The sequence below is a fragment of the Heliconius melpomene genome, chromosome 17, assembly GCF_056956725.1.
Source record: "Heliconius melpomene rosina isolate 202511_hmr_F chromosome 17, ASM5695672v1, whole genome shotgun sequence".
NCBI lineage: Eukaryota > Metazoa > Arthropoda > Insecta > Lepidoptera > Nymphalidae > Heliconius > Heliconius melpomene.
The window spans coordinates 15078906-15096310 of NC_140405.1; the positions used below are offsets into that span (position 1 = coordinate 15078906).

Consider the following 17405-nt stretch of genomic DNA (forward strand, 5'->3'; position numbering starts at 1 on the left):
ATTTGAGGGCATTGCGTATTGAGTGTCAGAACTTAACGCCACGCGTTTGCTTCGAGCTAAGAAATGAAAATATAAATTGAAATAAATATATCATCTCCTCGAATGGGGATCGAACCCACAACTAATCGGTTTTACGTCACACCTTGTGCCCCTGGGCCATGACTGGCCTCAATTATTATTAAATATTTATTTTCTTCGAGTGGGAGTGGAACCCATAATCTGTCGCATTTGCAATAACATTTTATGGCCCTGGGCCACGAATAACTTCTGTTAGTTCTATTCCATAAATAAACGATCCATATTGATTGATTCCATATTGAAACGATTAAGCTATTTTTTTTTTCTCATCCAGTTTTTGATATATTTTTATTGCCTTTTTTTGATAAGTAAGTTAAATTCAAACAAACAACAAATAAAATAACGGCTTTTTTCTTTCTATCCATTTTAGACTTAGCACATACGCATACAAACAAAGCTACTGAGCGACTGCGTCAGATTTTAATACGAAATATTGTCTATAATATTGTGTAGCAGGCGGGGCTATTGAAATTAATACAATATTGACAATAATATTGTCTTAGAGTACCGTAATAAATTTTAGTTCTCCTATGTTCAATGTTGTTATAACGTCAATGAAATGTGAAATATAAAGCAACGATACTCCAAGAAATGAAAATGATATTAAGAAATATTTAAAATAATTGAATTTCAATAATATTTAATTTTATATTTTTATATAAGAAATAGTAAAATAAACTGTTGTTCTATTAACTGGCCGACTAAAAACATTATACTGCCACTACGAAAAAGAAGAGAAATTAAGAAATAAAATTTTTAGGTGTCAATTTTAAATGTAGTTTTTGGCTTACATTCAAAATGTGGAATATAAAATTATCAAAATTTAAGCAAATTTATGCTTTTACGTTTCTACCGCGTTTATTTTTAAAGGAATCCAAATGTCTGAAAAATAATTGTTAGTATTTTTTTTGTTTTTTACTCTTTATATTTCTTTGCGTACTTACTACTTTCCAAGGGTACTAGGGCCCATATTTATAAACCACTCTTGAGATGCCGTTTATATAATCTATGCATCTCAAGATCACACGGCATCTCAAGATCGATTTCAAAGTTGAGTTCGCTCTTTTATTTTATACGCCCTATAAATCGCTCTTTTGTTTTATAATAATCGTTCTGTTATTATTTAGGCATTGCTAAGGAAATCCTTACAGAATTCCCCTTAACAGACGGCGGCTTTTGGCGTAGTATGACAGTGTGGGACTCTAATTGTGCGTTTGGAGGATTGATGACGTTTAATTTCATTTCCTCTGGTAAGCAAAGAGCATCGATGAATTCCGCCGCTCAACACATTGTCTCGAAAGTTTGTAAGGAATAAGGTTCCCTCTGTCTACCGCGCTATACCGCGGAAAAAACGTAAAGCCAATCTTAATATATCTCCGTATATAAATCTCAAAAATAGGATTTCTTAAGCTGGATAAAAAAAAGATAAATAATTTTGGACGCTTTTCTATTACCTTCAGTTTTGTTATGCTTAAACTCAAGTGACCAAACATCAGATATATATATATTTTTATTACTTATTATAAACTTGATAATTTGGCTACTTATTTTAAAAAAATGCACAATTTCTGTAAGTTTTGTTTTCCTTCCCTCTCTTGTAGGCAATATAAAACATCTTAGCGCAGTAAGAAAGAACAGAGCTTCTAATTTAAAAAATCAACCTCAACGATTAAATTTTAATGATGCTATTGTTGAGAAAAGTGACGAAATTACACTATCAGTTAGAGATGATTTACTCAATGGTAACATAATAGCTCCTAAATATTACCAAATACCACCCTGTACAAAATGTCATTCTGTCATATCAAAGCTTTTTGGTATCAAAACACATAAAACACCTGATATTGAAAGCCAAGGATTTAAAGTGCAAGCTACCACAGCTACAATTGAAGAAGAAAAATTAACTCAAAAAATTGAAATAGTCGATGAAACGCCTCACGTAGAAGCTCATCCTGCTAAAATTGAAGGATTTAATTCTGGTTCTAAAATATTAGGTCAAAACGTATCTAAATTTGATTCGACTAAAGAAAAAAATACTGCATCTAACCCAGGAGTTAGTGTTGATGAATTAGCTAAACGTTGTCTGGATACTTCGGTTGGTGACATAGATAAAACTCTACTTAATGAATTGAAAAATATTGCTAAAACGAAATTTATAATTAATACAGATATAGATTATAAACTCAGATTTGAAAACTCAGGAAAGAAATCCTTGATTTCGGAACAGAATAAAAACATTAATGAATCTGGAATTTATATATATGAAAGCGAAGAATATAATGCCCAATTTAAAGTAGAAAACATACAGCCATTACATTTAGACACATTACCTCTGTTTACTATTGATGATGGCACTAAAGATTTTAAGCCAACGGGATTTTTTAGAGATTCCTCACCTCGTCTAAAAGCTAGTATAGAGGATACCGTAATGGAAGTACCATCACAATTGAATCCTTATGACCAGCAAGCCATACCGTTTTATGAATACACCAATAAGGAACATGTCCTCGAAGATGATCCGGGATTAGAAACAGCAGCTATTACTGAGACTATACGAGAAAATGAGTTCGAAAATCCAATTCAAACTGAAGAAATGCTTCCCAAAGACGCACTTGATCAGAAAAGGAGGACAATAGAAAATCCTGAAACCGAAGAACCATTGCGACCACAGCCAACGGTACATAATTTATATGAGCCACTCCTAACATTTCATGGAGAAGTCGATAATTTTTCTAAAACTTTTAAAGCTGATCATATATCAAATATATTTGTCACACAGCAACTACTCACTAGCACAGATTACACAAGTAGTTGGCGCTCAGATGGAATATCATTAAGGGATGAGAATAATTCTGCTAACTCTGCGATCTCTGGTACCCTCCCGTATCCACCAAGAACTAGTAGTGCCAATAGTCAACAATTAGAAACACCGCCTAATTCCGCCATATCAGCGCATCAGAATCCTGGAGAATATTTTGACTGGAGGCTGCCGGTACAATTTTCTTCACATTCTCCATTGAATCCATACAGCAGTACACCACGTATGTTGATAGAACATTCTGTAACGCGAAACGTGGTTTTTGCTAGTTTACCAGAATTAGAAGTGTCTGAGAAATCATCACAGACAAGCAATTATATGACAGATACCAAAACGTCTCCAAAGGCACCAGAATGTACCAATAATGTAGTACAACCAACAGATATATCAAATACGGAAAATGTGCCCTTATCTATTATTTTAAAGCGAATTCAGGAACAAAGTAAATTAGATTATTGTCGAGACCTCTTCAGTAAAGCAAAGGCCGATGTTATTCAAGCTAATAAGTCTAACTGCCCTCCACCTCCTGCCAACAACCCTCCGAAAGCGGGTCCTTGCAAACCTATACCCAAACCAAAAGACGATAATCCGTGTCCTCCCAAAAAATGCCCTGACAAGAAAGATCCATGTGCAAAATTTCTTCCATACTTTTTGAATATGTTATACAAAAAGTATATCATCTCCGACCTAAACATTCCGTTACAATGTACTGCCACCGTGTTACTATACAAATCGAAAATAAATATCCCCCCATCATTAGGCTTGTTAACGGAAGATGTTATAGAAAATCTGAAAAAGATGGGCAAAGCTTTAAACATGTCCAACTTTTCCAGTAATGCTTTATTTGCAAGAGACTTCGAGCCTTGGATCCCAATACCTTCGTTACCATATCCTAAAATAGATAAAAAAAGACAGTTTCTCTGTCCAAAAGACGGATGCAAGGACCCAAAAACTCGTAAAAGCTGCAAAGACAAACACCATCTCAATGAATCTAGAAAGAACATGTTATCTCATCTACTGCCATCATATCCTCTGTGCCTTCCAATTTTTTCAACCTGTACAAATTGATGTTCCTAAATCAAACAATAATGTCGATATATTTACCAAAATTATGTAACCGTTTTCAAGAAAATAAACCTCTGATAAATATATAATTTTTATTTGTTTTAACTAACGTAACGTCACGAATGGAAAATATTAGTTTTTTAAAGTTTCAGTTACTATTAAGCACGACTTCAATTTTAGCTTAAATAAGCAATGCGTGGGGCAACGTTTGACTGTAAACACGATGGTTGAAAATTATCTTGATAAGGAGGAATAATTATTAAATTTATTTTCAGTTTACTGCTATGGCAAACAAAGCGCGGCGTTGAGAACCGCTCTATACAACATGTCTTGATAATTAGGTGGAAAGTCAAGGGAGTGTCTTAAATTTTAATGCCCTCTATCAATACTGCCATGCAGTAAAAAACGATTTGCTTTTTCCTAGTGACGAAGTTTTCTCTATTTTCTCTGATATTTGTTTATCTTTAAAGTTACAAATATACAAAATACAGTATAGGTATCCTTATACAGAGTGGAAGCGTTTGCGCTCCTTTTACGGAGGCAACATATAGGGAAAAATATTTTAAGCCCTTACCTAAAAAAATTATACACAATATAGCACTTTTGAATCGTCGTCGAACAAACATAAAAAAGCTACCACCGGTTCGGAAGACAGTTCTGCTGAGAAGAGCCGGCAAGAAACTCAACAGTTGCTCTTTTCAAAGTCAATGGTATAATTTATTACATTAGCTGGCATTACATTCCATTCAACAGACATTAATACATGTTTATCCTCTAAATAGTCTTGAACAGTGTAATAAGCTTTACTTGTTAGAACTTTCCATCCATAGAAAAATCAATATTTCATTTTTGGCAAAATCTCTTTTGTTTTAATTGCATTGCATGCTTTTATAAAAGCATAATACACTATAGAGTAGTTAAATTTGAGGTTTTAACTACTCTACATATATCTATTTATTCACTATTACAGGACGAAAAACCAAAACACTTCGTATTTACCAAAAAAAAAATTTAATTTCTACGCTTTAAAGGAATACACGGCAGGGTCGTATCCTCGCCGCACAACCTCGTTGTCCACCCACGCTCGTAAGTTGGCGACGTCGACGTACACGCCCGGAGCGCCGTCCTCCCCGCAACCGATGCCCCACGCTACAATGCCACTTTGCATGTATCGGTCTTTTTCGAACTGGAAAACGTATTATGTTTTTGGGTTTATATAAAAAAGTTGTTTTATGAATTCGACATATTTTGAAATGACTTAAAATTGCAAAAACAGTTTTGATTTGAATATCTTTTGAACAAGAAAAACCAAGTGCATTGATGAGTCACCTCGAAGAATGACTCTACTATCATTCAATGTTAAAAAATATTAAGTAGAAATAATTGAATCGTGACACGTGGAACCAACAAAAAAAGAATTCTTACAAAATAAGTATGTTTTACTTATAAATATATACAGTATAAATCTCAATATTTTTCATAATTATAAGTTTAGTAAATTACCTCCATAGGGCACACAAGAGGAGAACCTCCGTCACCCTCACAAGTATCTTTCCCGACCTCTCCTCCAGCACACATGAATGAAGTGTGTAGTTCAAAGAAGTTACCTAGACGAGTTTTCCGAAGACTGTTCTGGCAAGCCTTTCGGTCTACTACTGGAATTTCCACCTGAAAAATATTTAGAGCAAAGAATTAGTTGTTTTTATCAGCTTCACTTTGTATCCCTTGAGACCTTGTGTGTTGAGTACCTGAACTCACCGCCGCGCGTTAGCGCTGATCAGATTGCTGAAAAAATATTAATCTGAGGCAAATTTGATTCTAATATTTCATTACATTCTGATAAGCATGACGTAAAGTTATCACATTATAAGCAAAAGCAGTGTTAGACACTATTTTCACTTTTATTCGAAAACGAAAATATATTTGAAATATGAACATTCTCCAGTGGGCATCTAATTCTAAACTAGAAGTTAGAATTTTCTGATACTTGGATCTAGAATGACCGGAACTCATTAAGGAAAATTACCTTTTTCATAATAACTTGATAAGTTCCCTCTTTCCCAAACTTATCTTTTCCCCACCCTGAGGATAAGCAAGCAGCGCCAGTGTTAGTTCGTATACCTTGAGGGGGGAGGCACGCCACCCCTACATTTGGTGCCAAGGATACAGGATCTTGTAGGAACAATAACGCTATGTCGTAGAAGAGGTTGCCTGGAACATAAAATGTATTTCTTCATTTTAAATTATCTCAATATTGTCTTATTACTAGGCTTTCTCTGCCTATCCTGCTCCAATACGGAATACAGCATGAACCTAAAAATAATAGTAATATAGTGAATTTGATGCATTATTATAATCTTATTGAAAGCGGTACGCAAGAAGCCTAATATACCTTATCAAGCTGGTTGTAGGTCGCTGACTTCATCTTAAATTCAAAATTGGTGCATAAAATCTATTTGAACAAATATATATACAGGATGGAAGAGGCAGCGCTTCTTTTATTGAAACTGCATATAGGGTAATATATTTCAAACCCACACCTAAGAAATTAATCAACAGTTTGGACGTAGGAATTTTTTTTCATTTCACGATTTTTATCCATACCTGTATTTCGTGTGACGCACACATACGTGTGCGACGTTTCCGATTTGACAGGTAAGTGTGTGCGTGCCTATGTTATACTTTACAAATGGCGTTTTATTTTAAAACGATAATTTTATTATTTATTTTATTTGAAAAAATAACTTTTTCATTTTTGGGAATTATTTTTTTTCCGAATTATATTAGGCTTTACTAGAGCAGTTAAAACTGTGGTTTCATTTAAAGTGGTGCTGACAATTCCACCCTGTATAATATCATAAAAACCCTTTAAAAGTAGGGAACGAAGTGTCTTAGGTTCCCTCTACGTACCCGGCTCTATGCATAATGCAGTGTGAAGCTAAAAGACAGAAGACAAAAAAAACCTTTTTAAAATAGCGAGAATTTAACAATCATTAGACAATTTTAACTTTCTTGCTTTTGAAAAGAGCAACTGTTGAGTTTCTTGCCGGCTCTTCTCAGCAGAACTGCCTTCCGAACCGCTTTTTGTTTATATGTTCATTTGAAGATTCAAAAGTGCTTACAAGAGTCTATTTGAATAAAGAATATTCTAAATTTGAATTTAAAACTTTATTTCACAATAAGAATCCCCCCCGGATTAATTTGGAAACTATCTTAACATTTAAGAGCTGTTGTCACTAGGTTACCTAAATTACCTCTGTTAAAATCTTTGTGTACAACCACTTCCTTCACATATCGGTCTTGTGATGGATACACCTCTTTAACAGTCTGCGTGTCCCATTCACCAGCTCTGATGATGAGTCCTTGCTTCTCGTAGATGATATGGGCGGCTGTTATCACCACACTAGGATGGATTAGAGAGCCACCACCTACGTATACGTTTATGTAGTCTGTGGCAGGATCGTTGGTGTTAACGGGTTCCATTCTGTTACATAAAAATTATATTATGAATATTTTTTCAAGATAGTAGATTCAGCCGTCGAGGCGTCTGACAGTAAATGCGACGGTTGTGGGCACGACGAGGGGGAAAGTGGCGAACGCATGGGTTTTATGGTCAATGTTTATTAAATATTTTTATTTCGACAATAATGTACCCTAAAATATCTAAATTTAAATATATCTTCAAATTTGTTTTATTTTAATCATGCAAGAGATGTGACAATAACTCTAAATATAAGTAATAAAATAATGGCTTACCTTATAATAGCAACCATCCACGGGAATTCCCCGAATTTAGCTTCGTTATGGCGATCTCCAGTTGTACGAAACCCAACTCCTTCAGGATTCCGCCATCCACAATCTTTATGCTATAATAAATATAAAGTTCAAATTAAATCAGCTTCACACTGTATCGCACACATAGCAAGGTAGGCGGAGGCAACCTAGTGTACTGTAAGGTGAGTAAACAAGACGTGACATAATCAGGTCCTCATACTGACTTCTCTCTGCTTTCTCAATAAAACATGAAGCCACAAAAAGTGATATAATTAACAAACAATACTCAATTCAAAGGTCTTTCAAAAAGTAAAACCTTTTCTCGGTCTGGTTATACACAGCAGTGCTTTATTTCAAAAGTATGTTTAAGTTACCTGCGGCTCTGGAATAACAGCTTGGTTCGTGTTGCTCACGTCCGCGAAATTGCAACAGACATCCAAATAAGACGGACATGGGCCATCTTTTAAGCTGAAATTAAGAAAATATATCAATAAAATTTAACAAATAGATAAGATGTGAACGTACCTTTAAATGAATACCTACCTACCCTTAAATAAATATGTAAATAATATTGTAATTTTTTTATACTCAATTCTTAGGAGCTCTAAAGTGTATCGACATAATATATTGCTGTTAAACTGTATGAAAAGATTAAATATTGTAAACTCATTTTTTTTTTTTAAAATCAACTTCACACTGTATTCCGTACACAGCGAGTAGACAGAGGAAACCTAGTGTAACAGATAATATAACACCTCGCATTATAGCACCCGCTATTTAATATATATTCTGTCTTATACTTCAATAATTAACAATAATAATTTGATGATAATTATAATATACATAATGATTATTTAATAACATATAATTAATAATAATTTTGTATTGGCATATATAGTACTTTTATTATTTTTAAATAATTTGACATCGACAAATGGAACATGTTTAAAATATAAAAGAGTATAAAACAGCGGGTATGGATCGTACGACGTTCACAATTTTGAAAACGCTTTAGTAGCCTGACGCTTGTTTTACTTCCATTCCACTGAAGAACCCTCGCTGTCCACCTCCGTCATACTAGGGTTAAGACTCACCGTATATCAATGAGATCAGATCCATCAGTAACTACAACGCCGTTCTTGTTGCACTGATAGTACGTCACACAGACGCCCATCACTGTGTCACTTATCTTACATGGATTACCTGAAGATTTTAGGAAAACATATATATTGATCCGAGAGTAAATGATGGTGCATGGAGCAGAGGATGGTGAGACATTCACCATCCTCTGCAGACTGTGAATGTTTTGTTGAGTAAGTATTATAAACAAATACCGTAAATACTTTTGAGCACTTCGTCCAGGTCGCCGCCGGCCGTGGTCTGCGTCGACACGAACGCGAATAGCTTTAAAATTATTACGTATCTATACATCTGAAAACATAAAATATACTTCATATTAGACATCTAAACAGTTTGTTTGGTTGATAGCGCTAACCTCCGAAACTGCTGTTTCGAACTGAAAAGCTCTATAAGTGTTAGATAGCCCATATATCGAGGAAAGCTAGAGGGTATATATTATGATAATTGTCAGACACTAGGAGGTTACCCTAAGAGGGCCCTAAGAAAGTGTCATGCACTATTTTAGCTGCTTCCATTCGAAACGTCGAGCAGAACTGCAGGAAATATCTAGTATATAATTAATATGGATAGATTGAGCGATAAGCTTCTCAGACATGATGGACAACACGGCCGGGGTTAAGAACCGCCACTCAACACTGTATATCTCGAATTCAAGTAGTAGGTGGACAACGAAATGTCTTGTTAGTAGTTTCTCTCTGTTTACAGTCAAGTGCGAAAAAGCAAATAACATTTATTATTAACATAAATACTTACCGTAAACAATACCTAGAAAAATGTTATTTTGTTTATAATGTGACTCACTATACGTATATTATATAAAATGAATTAGATAATAAAAAAAACGTCCGTCGACCACAATTTACTGTACAATACTGAACTAAAAATTCTAATAACAAATTAATGACTGGCATCATCAATAATTGACATGTAATGATTTTGTAATGATTTCCATCATTATTTATTGATTCTAAAGAAATGATACTCATCAAATAATTTTGATTAAAATTACTAAATACGTCCCAATGACATCATAAGGAAACAATTACAAAATGCTGCGGTAGTTGCGGATTCGAACCCGATAGAAAAAAAACTTACGAAAACCTACAAATGCCTACCTACTACCTAGCATTCTATACTAATATTATAAAGCTGAACACTTTATTTGGAGGAATGATGAAGTTCTCTTATCGGTGAAGGCTATACCTAAGCAAGTTAAACAGCTCCCTGTTATACGTTGTCTATTAGTAAGTATCTTTAATCGAACCCTAAAAGGTGGTTTTGTTTTAATTTCATAATAGATGAATAAAGTAATTACTCTTCACTCTTCCTTTTCTTCCTTATTTCGAGACATTTCCTGCAGAGGGGCGGAACTCAAAGTCGCATTTTGTGTAAAACTAGGAAATGATTGACTTTTGATTTTCGTTTTTGATATTCGGAAACTTTGCTCTCATATCTAATTATTCAAAGGAGGAAAATAAAAAGAAATATTTAGTCCAATAATCACATTCCTCCATTCGCTATTGGAATTTCATTTGAGGCACGTTTCAATTTTGAATCGATGTGATATTATTTAATTATATTATTTTTCGGCCGCTAAAACTCTTATTAGTATTGCGCTATGCATTTAAAACAATTTCCCTTACAACATAACTGTCAAAATTAAAAAGAAATATAAAAAACAACTATTAACAACATGTTAAAAAGATCGTCCAACATAAGCAAGTACGCGAGCAGTAAGCGCATGAGAGACATCATGGCCCACGTGGGGCTGGTCGGCATTGTCTCCGACAAGCAGACCTTGCTCACCTCCAAGCCGAATACTAATAATGATTCAGGTACCTATTTATTATCATATATAGTTTCCTTATTATTAAATATGCGTAATCCCCGACGAGAAAGTCTAATCAGTAATTTACTCGATGTGGTAATACGACAACGCATAAGTCAAATCAAATTAGCTTCACGCTATATCCCGCACAGAGCAGGGTAGGCAGAGGGAACCTAGTGTTGAGAAGCTCCGCTCCCCACTTTCTGCCGAATTCTGGAGGCATTGCGTGTTGAGTAGCAGAACTAAAAGCCGCGCTTTATCTCGACACAAGAGCGAAGAAATGGAAATATATACGTAAATAAATATTTCGCTTTCTCGAGTGGGGATCGAACCCACAACCATCGACGACGGTTCCGTCCTTAAAATTCGTCGTTGTGTCGCTAACGGAGTGTCTTAACATTGGGTTTTCTCTGCCTTCCCTCCCGTGCGGGAAAAACCGCGAAGCTGTTCCTGTTGTTACTACCTAACCAATTTCTTTATTTTTTAATTTACAGATTCAACACAACCTGTTGTACCGGAAGTATGGCGTGATAGAGTCACAGTTTCAACACAATTGACATCCACCCCTGAAGCCAGAAGCCTTACTTCGCTCTAACAAAAACTAAAAATATTATATTATTAATATTATTAAATGTTATTGGAATATTAAATTAAAAGTAAAAAATCTTTTCATAAGAACTTTCACTGGATACTCGTATATTGTATTCATGCCTCTCTCTACAAAGCTTTAACTAGTCTGAAATAATAAAATTTTCATGGACGTATTATGATGTTTTTTATTTTGATACCAAACGAAAAACAGTTACAACAACTCCCAGTTGATACAATATGGTAATTCTTCTTTAATGGCTCTTATTTGCTAAGATAAAAAATTTAAAAACTAATCGATAATCAATCAATCTATATATATAAAATCGAAAGGTCACTCACTCATCACGAAATCTCAGAAACTACAGTGTTAGGAATCTCAATTTTTGCATAGGAGTTATTTATAGGACGTAGGTGCTCGCTAAGACGGGAATTTGCAATATTCGACTTCTAAGGGGTTGTTTTTGGGGTTGAAAGTTTGTATGAAACTTCATTACTACAAATGCTAGGAGTCTCAAATTTTGCATGGATGTCATTTATAGGACGTAGGTACTCATGGAGACAGAAATTAATAATAACGTAGTTCACGCAGGCGAAGCCGCGGGCGGGCCGCTAGTCCCTTAATATTTTTTTATTAACTTCACGCTATATCCCACACACGGCAAGAAGCGGCAGAACACTAGGTTCCCCTAGTGTTAAGACACTGCGTTCCTCATTTTTCGCCTAACTCTGGAGGCATTGCGTGCTGAGAGGCGGAACTCAAAGCCGCCCTTTGTGTGACACCAGAGCGAAGAAACGGAAATATCCATTTAATTTCCTCGAGTGGGAATCGAACGCACAACCAGTCTCGTTTATAGCCACTTTGTGTACGTCAGGTAAGGCATATATTTTGTCTACTTCACAGCACACAAAAAGCTTAAAAAAAATCTTAATACAAATTCGAATAAAATATCAATTTCATTTTTCATTATTTTTATATAGAAGGAAACATTTTAAACATTTTTAGCTAAAGATTGCGACTTGGCGACGACATCCTCAATTGTTCCGACCATATAGAAGGCTGCCTCCGGTATATGATCCAACTCGCCGTTTAGGATCTTGTCAGAAATAGAAAAGAAAAAAAGGCAGTTATTTACATTTATTTACCCACATTGCCTCCAGATTTCGAATTCCTCCAGAAGCGGAACCGCTCCCCAGTAGGCTCTCAGGTTGCCCCTGCCTACCCAGCTATGTGCGAGATATAGCGTGAAGCAAAAAAGCATGATACAAAATAGAGCTACAGGAAGACCTCAATTGAACTGAGTATCGATGATACTGTACTGGGAAGGCCACGTAAAAAGCATGAGAACCCGCTGGAGAATATTGGGAAGAAATTGATGACAGATATATTTTTTTTACTCTAGTATCTGATATTACTTTTTCTTATTTTCGAAATTATTAATTATATATTTAATTAATTTAAGTAATTATAATTACAATCGCAAGTAATTGTAACGAACTTAATGAATTTAAAACGAGTTTCATAAAATTACCTGTTTAAAACCCTTAATGGTCTCTTCCAATTTCACCATCTTCCCAATGTGTCCGGTGAATACTTCGGCTACCTAAAAAAAGTTACGCGGTACAAGACTAATACAAAAAATATTTTAATCTAAATCATTTTCACCTTAATCTTTTAACCAGCATCAAAAAAAAGATGGTTCTCAATTCGACTGTATTTTTATTGATAAAGAAAGTAAGCGAGAGATCTGTGAAAAAAGAAAGTAAGTGAGAGATTTGGGAGATTTTGATTGACGATAAGACATTGCCTGTTAAGCCGCATAACTCAAAGCCGCGGTTTAAAACAAACTCAACTATTAAAATAGTCCTTACTTGAAAAGGTTGGGATAGAAACCGTTGTATCTTCCTAGCTCTGGCCACAGTCATCTTGTCGTCTTCAGACAACTCGTCCATGCCCAGAATTGCTATAATATCTTGTAGAGATTTGTAATCCTAGATCAATCATCATCGAATTTTACTTAGACATAAACTTTTGTAATTTACTAGGTGAAATATATATTTAGAAAACGTATAAAAATTTTGAACTTTAGAAAATGAAAATTGTGAGAGGCGGCACGCTTTCAAATCTTTGCATTCCTTCCTTCTATCCTTCCTTCCTTTAGTGTGTTGTTAATATTGGAAAACACGCTTACAAAACACTTTTGTCAAGGTACCTACTTATTTTTACATATTACTAAATTTAAAGAACCTGTAAAATCTTTTGAACACCTCTCGCCACAGAATAATGCTCGGGACCTATTATATTGGGATCCATGACCCTGGAGGTGGAGTCCAGGGGGTCTACTGCAGGATACACTCCTAGTTCGGCAATAGCCCGAGATAGTACAGTAGTAGCGTCCAAGTGAGCAAAGGTGGTAGCCGGTGCGGGGTCGGTTAGATCATCTGCTGGTACGTATACAGCCTAGACGGAATAAATGACAATAAATGCTAATTAATATGACTAAATATAAAAAAATACTAAATGTGAACAATACTAAATGTAATTCTTTCTTCATAAACGTATTTTTAATAATAGAGTGCATTAGGCTATTTTGTACACGACAGGTGTAAACAAGATAATTTGTCTATTGTTTGCTGAAAATTAAAGAATAATTTCGCATAGTTGGAAGGAAAATATAGGAGCTCTAACAATAGAGGTGAATGTTAGTGGTAATTTTAAAAGGCTACCCTGCTGTACTGCTCTGAGCTGCTCACCCTGGACCCTCACAAACCCGCTTAATTTATATATTACCTGTACACTAGTAATAGACCCGGTTTTCGTTGTGGTGATGCGTTCCTGCATGGTCCCCATGTCAGTCGCCAGCGTCGGTTGGTATCCCACTGCGGATGGTATACGCCCCAGTAGGGCAGACACCTGAAATAAGACCCCACAAATAAGATCTTTGGTTTTCGTGATTTATATACATTTAAAATAAAAATATTTTAACCCGATTAAAAATAAAAAAATAATTTATTAAAAATTAAAGTATATTTTAAAAAATTAGACATTTGTTTTTATAAATTAATATATTTTAGAAAACTCTATAACAATATTTGTTTTTCTATTGATTGTAATACGGCGTTCTTTACGTACAACGTTACTCCTCTGTCTACCCAGCTATGCGGGAAAAGGGGAGATTACAATAGAGGATAATGATATCCCACCATTCCAATATACTTGTACTAAAAATAATAATAATTTAACCAGATATATTCTAAAGTAATAAACAGTCTTGGTGTATAAATAACACTAAAATAATATAACATAACCTCAGATCCAGCTTGCGTGAATCTGAAGATATTATCGACAAACAGCAAGACATCCTGTCCCTCTTTATCGCGGAAGTGTTCGGCCAGTGTCAGTCCCGTGAGCGCCACCCGCGCTCTCGCACCGGGCGGCTCGTTCATTTGGCCGTATACTAACGCTACCTGAAATAATCAAAATCTTCAAAAAAATATTATGCAAATTCTCGGTTAAGATGAAAATAAACAAATAGAAATAAAGCGATTTGAATTACTTAACAACCAACATACTTTAGACGTCTTGTAATCTTCTTTGATAACGCCGCCCACTTTCATCTCATTGTAGAGATCGTTCCCTTCGCGAGTGCGCTCGCCCACACCAGCGAAGACCTTTGAATAAAGTTTTTCCTAAAGTTCTATGAGTTACTTACTTACTTAGGTACATAAATTCAACAAACATACAGACCTGCGATGAAACTCTACTAATAAAAGGATTTAAACTAATTACTACTTACTACTACTACAAACATTATACAAACAGAGAATCCTCCATGAGCCTTCGCGATATTGTTGATGAGCTCCATGATCAACACCGTCTTTCCTACGCCAGCTCCGCCGAACAGGCCAATTTTTCCACCTGTCAAATACACACGATGTTGTTTATAACGATGATGTCAGAGAGTAATTATAATTGTGGGGAAATAGTTACCTTTCACATACGGAGCTAATAAATCTACAACTTTGATTCCTGTGACCAGAATTTCTTGTTCCACCGACATCTCCACAAAGGGAGGTGCGTCTGCGTGTATAGGAGCAAATTGATCTGTATCTATTGGACCGCGTTCATCTATTGAAAAAAGAAACTGACAAATTAAAGATCTGGGTTCAATAGAAGAGAAACTTAGATTTTAAAAATAATAAAATATTGATAAAATAATACAGATTGTTCAATTTTAAAGGAGTAAACGAGTAGAAAGGCAAACAAATAACTATACGTCCTCACCAATAGGTTCACCAATAACATTAATAATCCTGCCCAATGTCGGCGCCCCGACCGGTATGGTGATGGGAGCCCCCGTGTCCACTATAGACTGTCCCCTAACCAGACCCTCGGTACCATCCATTGCGATTGTCCTGCAAGTGTTCTCGCCCAAATGTTGAGCCACTTCTAGGATGAGACGAGGCTCTGGAAATAGATTGACTTATTTAGAGATGGTTATAATTTATAAATGCGCATATGTTGTTTTCAGAGTTAGTTCCAACATACAATGGCATTAATAGAAACTAAGACTAAGACTAATTTATACGAAATAAAAGCTAAAAATTATTATAATCTAAGTGAGGCTAGTCGGGGCGCAGGGGAACAAAATGTGCTGCAGAATCGACTGTTTGAGTGTATGTTTGGTGTCGAGGCAAAGCGCGGCGTTGAGTTCCGCCACTCTACCCGCAATGCCTCCAGAATTCGGACTATGATTATTAGATACATTAAATCTGAATACTCACTACGTCCAGGAACTTCTAGTGCGTTTAGAATTGGTGGTAAATTTTCTTCGAATTTAACATCCACCACTGCGCCAATAACTAAAAAATAAAATGAATTCATTTTAAGTCTCACGCTTTGTCCAGCTTAGTCCAGCTTATCCTGAAAGGTGCGGATATAAAGGCGACAGATTGTGGGTTCGATTCCCTTTCGAAGAAATCCCTCTGGTAACAAGGCAAAGTGCGGCATTGAATTCGGTCAGTCACCACGTACCTAATGCTTTTAGAATTCGGTGGAAATTGATTATGAAAGGGCCTGTGCATTTTAACAGAGCGTTATAATACTCGGTTCCCAGGTTTTTTCTGTCTACCCTGTGTCCCTAAGTGCGGGATACAGCGTGAAGCTAAAAAAACACACATAGAAACCTTAGTTATTTTCATTTGATCAAAAGGGGGAAATTTAAGGTGACAGCTAGTATTCAGATGATGCTTATTTTTAACGTTAACACTAAATAAAACCAATCCGAACCCGCAATAATCTTCCCCTTGGCGCCACCTCCAGCTGGTTTGGGAGGGGGTGTTGATTTTACTTCTGTCGGTTTCTTAGCTTTGTCTGCTGGTTTACGTGCTGTTGAATACTAAGAAAAATACATAAAATTAAAATCAGCTTCACACTGTATCCCGCACACAGCAGGGCAGCAGGGCGGGCAGAGGGTACCTAGTGCTAAGACGCTTCGTTCCCCACGTTTGGCCGAATACAAGCCTCAGATAACATATTAAAAATAAATAACATTTTTTTTTATATGGAATAGCATGCACCACCGTAGATCGCATCACGTCTGGTGAGCGTTGATGCGATCTACGGTGGTGCACGCTTGCCTAGAAGACCCCCACATTGTATGTCACAGGAAATACAGATGCCGGCAGTGAGTTCCAATCTCTCGCAGTGCGGATAAAGAATGTAGCCTCAAAGCGTTTCGTTTTGTGAAGCTGATTACCTGACGCCAGCTGTGGCGTAAACGCGCCTGGTTGTCGGTTCAGTCGGTTAAAGAAATATTTATTTAAATTTATATTTTCATTTGATCGCTTTGATGTTAAGCCTCCAGAATTCGGCGGAAAATAAAGATTTAAAAAATCTAATATGACACTGCTTTAGATTTCTTAAATAATAAGCAGTCGCGAAAAAAAATTAACAAACATCTGTTATCAGAATATCTGACAAAAGAAAAGAAAGCAAATAAAAGAGATATTGAGACCATCGTGCCTCGTGGCACAGTGGGGCAGTGGTTCATACTTCGTAGTAGTTATTTAGTTATGATTTCAATTCACGATCAGGGTAATGTTTTTTTTTTA

General features: G+C 35.7%; 3 protein-coding genes and 1 long non-coding RNA gene across 4 annotated transcripts; 2 read left to right on the forward strand and 2 right to left on the reverse strand.

The window, feature by feature from the left end:
• Positions 1-1264: 1264 nt before the first annotated feature.
• On the forward strand, positions 1265-4027 carry LOC146530560 (uncharacterized). Its single transcript, XM_085200765.1, has 2 exons — positions 1265-1328; positions 1680-4027. Exons 1-2 carry the CDS (start codon positions 1265-1267, stop codon positions 3962-3964), a joined length of 2349 nt encoding a protein of 782 aa, XP_085056891.1. The 3' UTR covers positions 3965-4027.
• Positions 4028-4955: 928 nt separating this feature from the next.
• Positions 4956-9740, reverse strand: LOC146530561 (phenoloxidase-activating factor 2-like). The gene is made up of 9 exons (XM_085200229.1): positions 9629-9740; positions 9070-9166; positions 8830-8938; positions 8110-8203; positions 7718-7827; positions 7216-7445; positions 5988-6172; positions 5465-5629; positions 4956-5147 (listed from the first exon to the last, which is right to left on the reverse strand). Exons 2-9 carry the CDS (start codon positions 9164-9166, stop codon positions 4980-4982), a joined length of 1158 nt encoding a protein of 385 aa, XP_085056355.1. The 5' UTR covers positions 9629-9740; the 3' UTR covers positions 4956-4979.
• A 477-nt stretch (positions 9741-10217) lies between these two features.
• LOC146530562 (uncharacterized) lies at positions 10218-11447 on the forward strand. Its single transcript, XR_014878902.1, has 2 exons — positions 10218-10710; positions 11198-11447. It is a non-coding gene; the product is annotated as an uncharacterized LOC146530562 (long non-coding RNA).
• An 836-nt stretch (positions 11448-12283) lies between these two features.
• LOC146530563 (ATP synthase subunit beta, mitochondrial-like) lies at positions 12284-15759 on the reverse strand. The gene is made up of 10 exons (XM_085200231.1): positions 15577-15759; positions 15283-15420; positions 15113-15210; positions 14865-14963; positions 14601-14759; positions 14083-14205; positions 13540-13752; positions 13164-13283; positions 12824-12895; positions 12284-12388 (listed from the first exon to the last, which is right to left on the reverse strand). Exons 1-10 carry the CDS (start codon positions 15695-15697, stop codon positions 12284-12286), a joined length of 1248 nt encoding a protein of 415 aa, XP_085056357.1. The 5' UTR covers positions 15698-15759.
• Positions 15760-17405: the final 1646 nt, after the last annotated feature.

Coding starts and splice junctions, on each gene's coding strand:
- LOC146530560 (XM_085200765.1), top strand. CDS start 1,265: ATGACAGTGTGGGACTCTAATTGTGCGTTTGGAGGATTGATGACGTTT. Junction 1,329..1,679: donor GTTTAATTTCATTTCCTCTG/GTAAGCAAAGAG, acceptor CCTCTCTTGTAG/GCAATATAAAACATCTTAGC.
- LOC146530561 (XM_085200229.1), bottom strand. CDS start 9,166: ATGTATAGATACGTAATAATTTTAAAGCTATTCGCGTTCGTGTCGACG. Junction 7,828..8,109: donor CTGTTATTCCAGAGCCGCAG/GTAACTTAAACA, acceptor TATTTATTATAG/CATAAAGATTGTGGATGGCG. Junction 5,148..5,464: donor CTCTTGTGTGCCCTATGGAG/GTAATTTACTAA, acceptor TACGTTTTCCAG/TTCGAAAAAGACCGATACAT.
- LOC146530563 (XM_085200231.1), bottom strand. CDS start 15,697: ATGGATGGTACCGAGGGTCTGGTTAGGGGACAGTCTATAGTGGACACG. Junction 12,896..13,163: donor TTCTATCCCAACCTTTTCAA/GTAAGGACTATT, acceptor AACTTTTTTTAG/GTAGCCGAAGTATTCACCGG. Junction 12,389..12,823: donor CCATTAAGGGTTTTAAACAG/GTAATTTTATGA, acceptor ATTTCTGACAAG/ATCCTAAACGGCGAGTTGGA.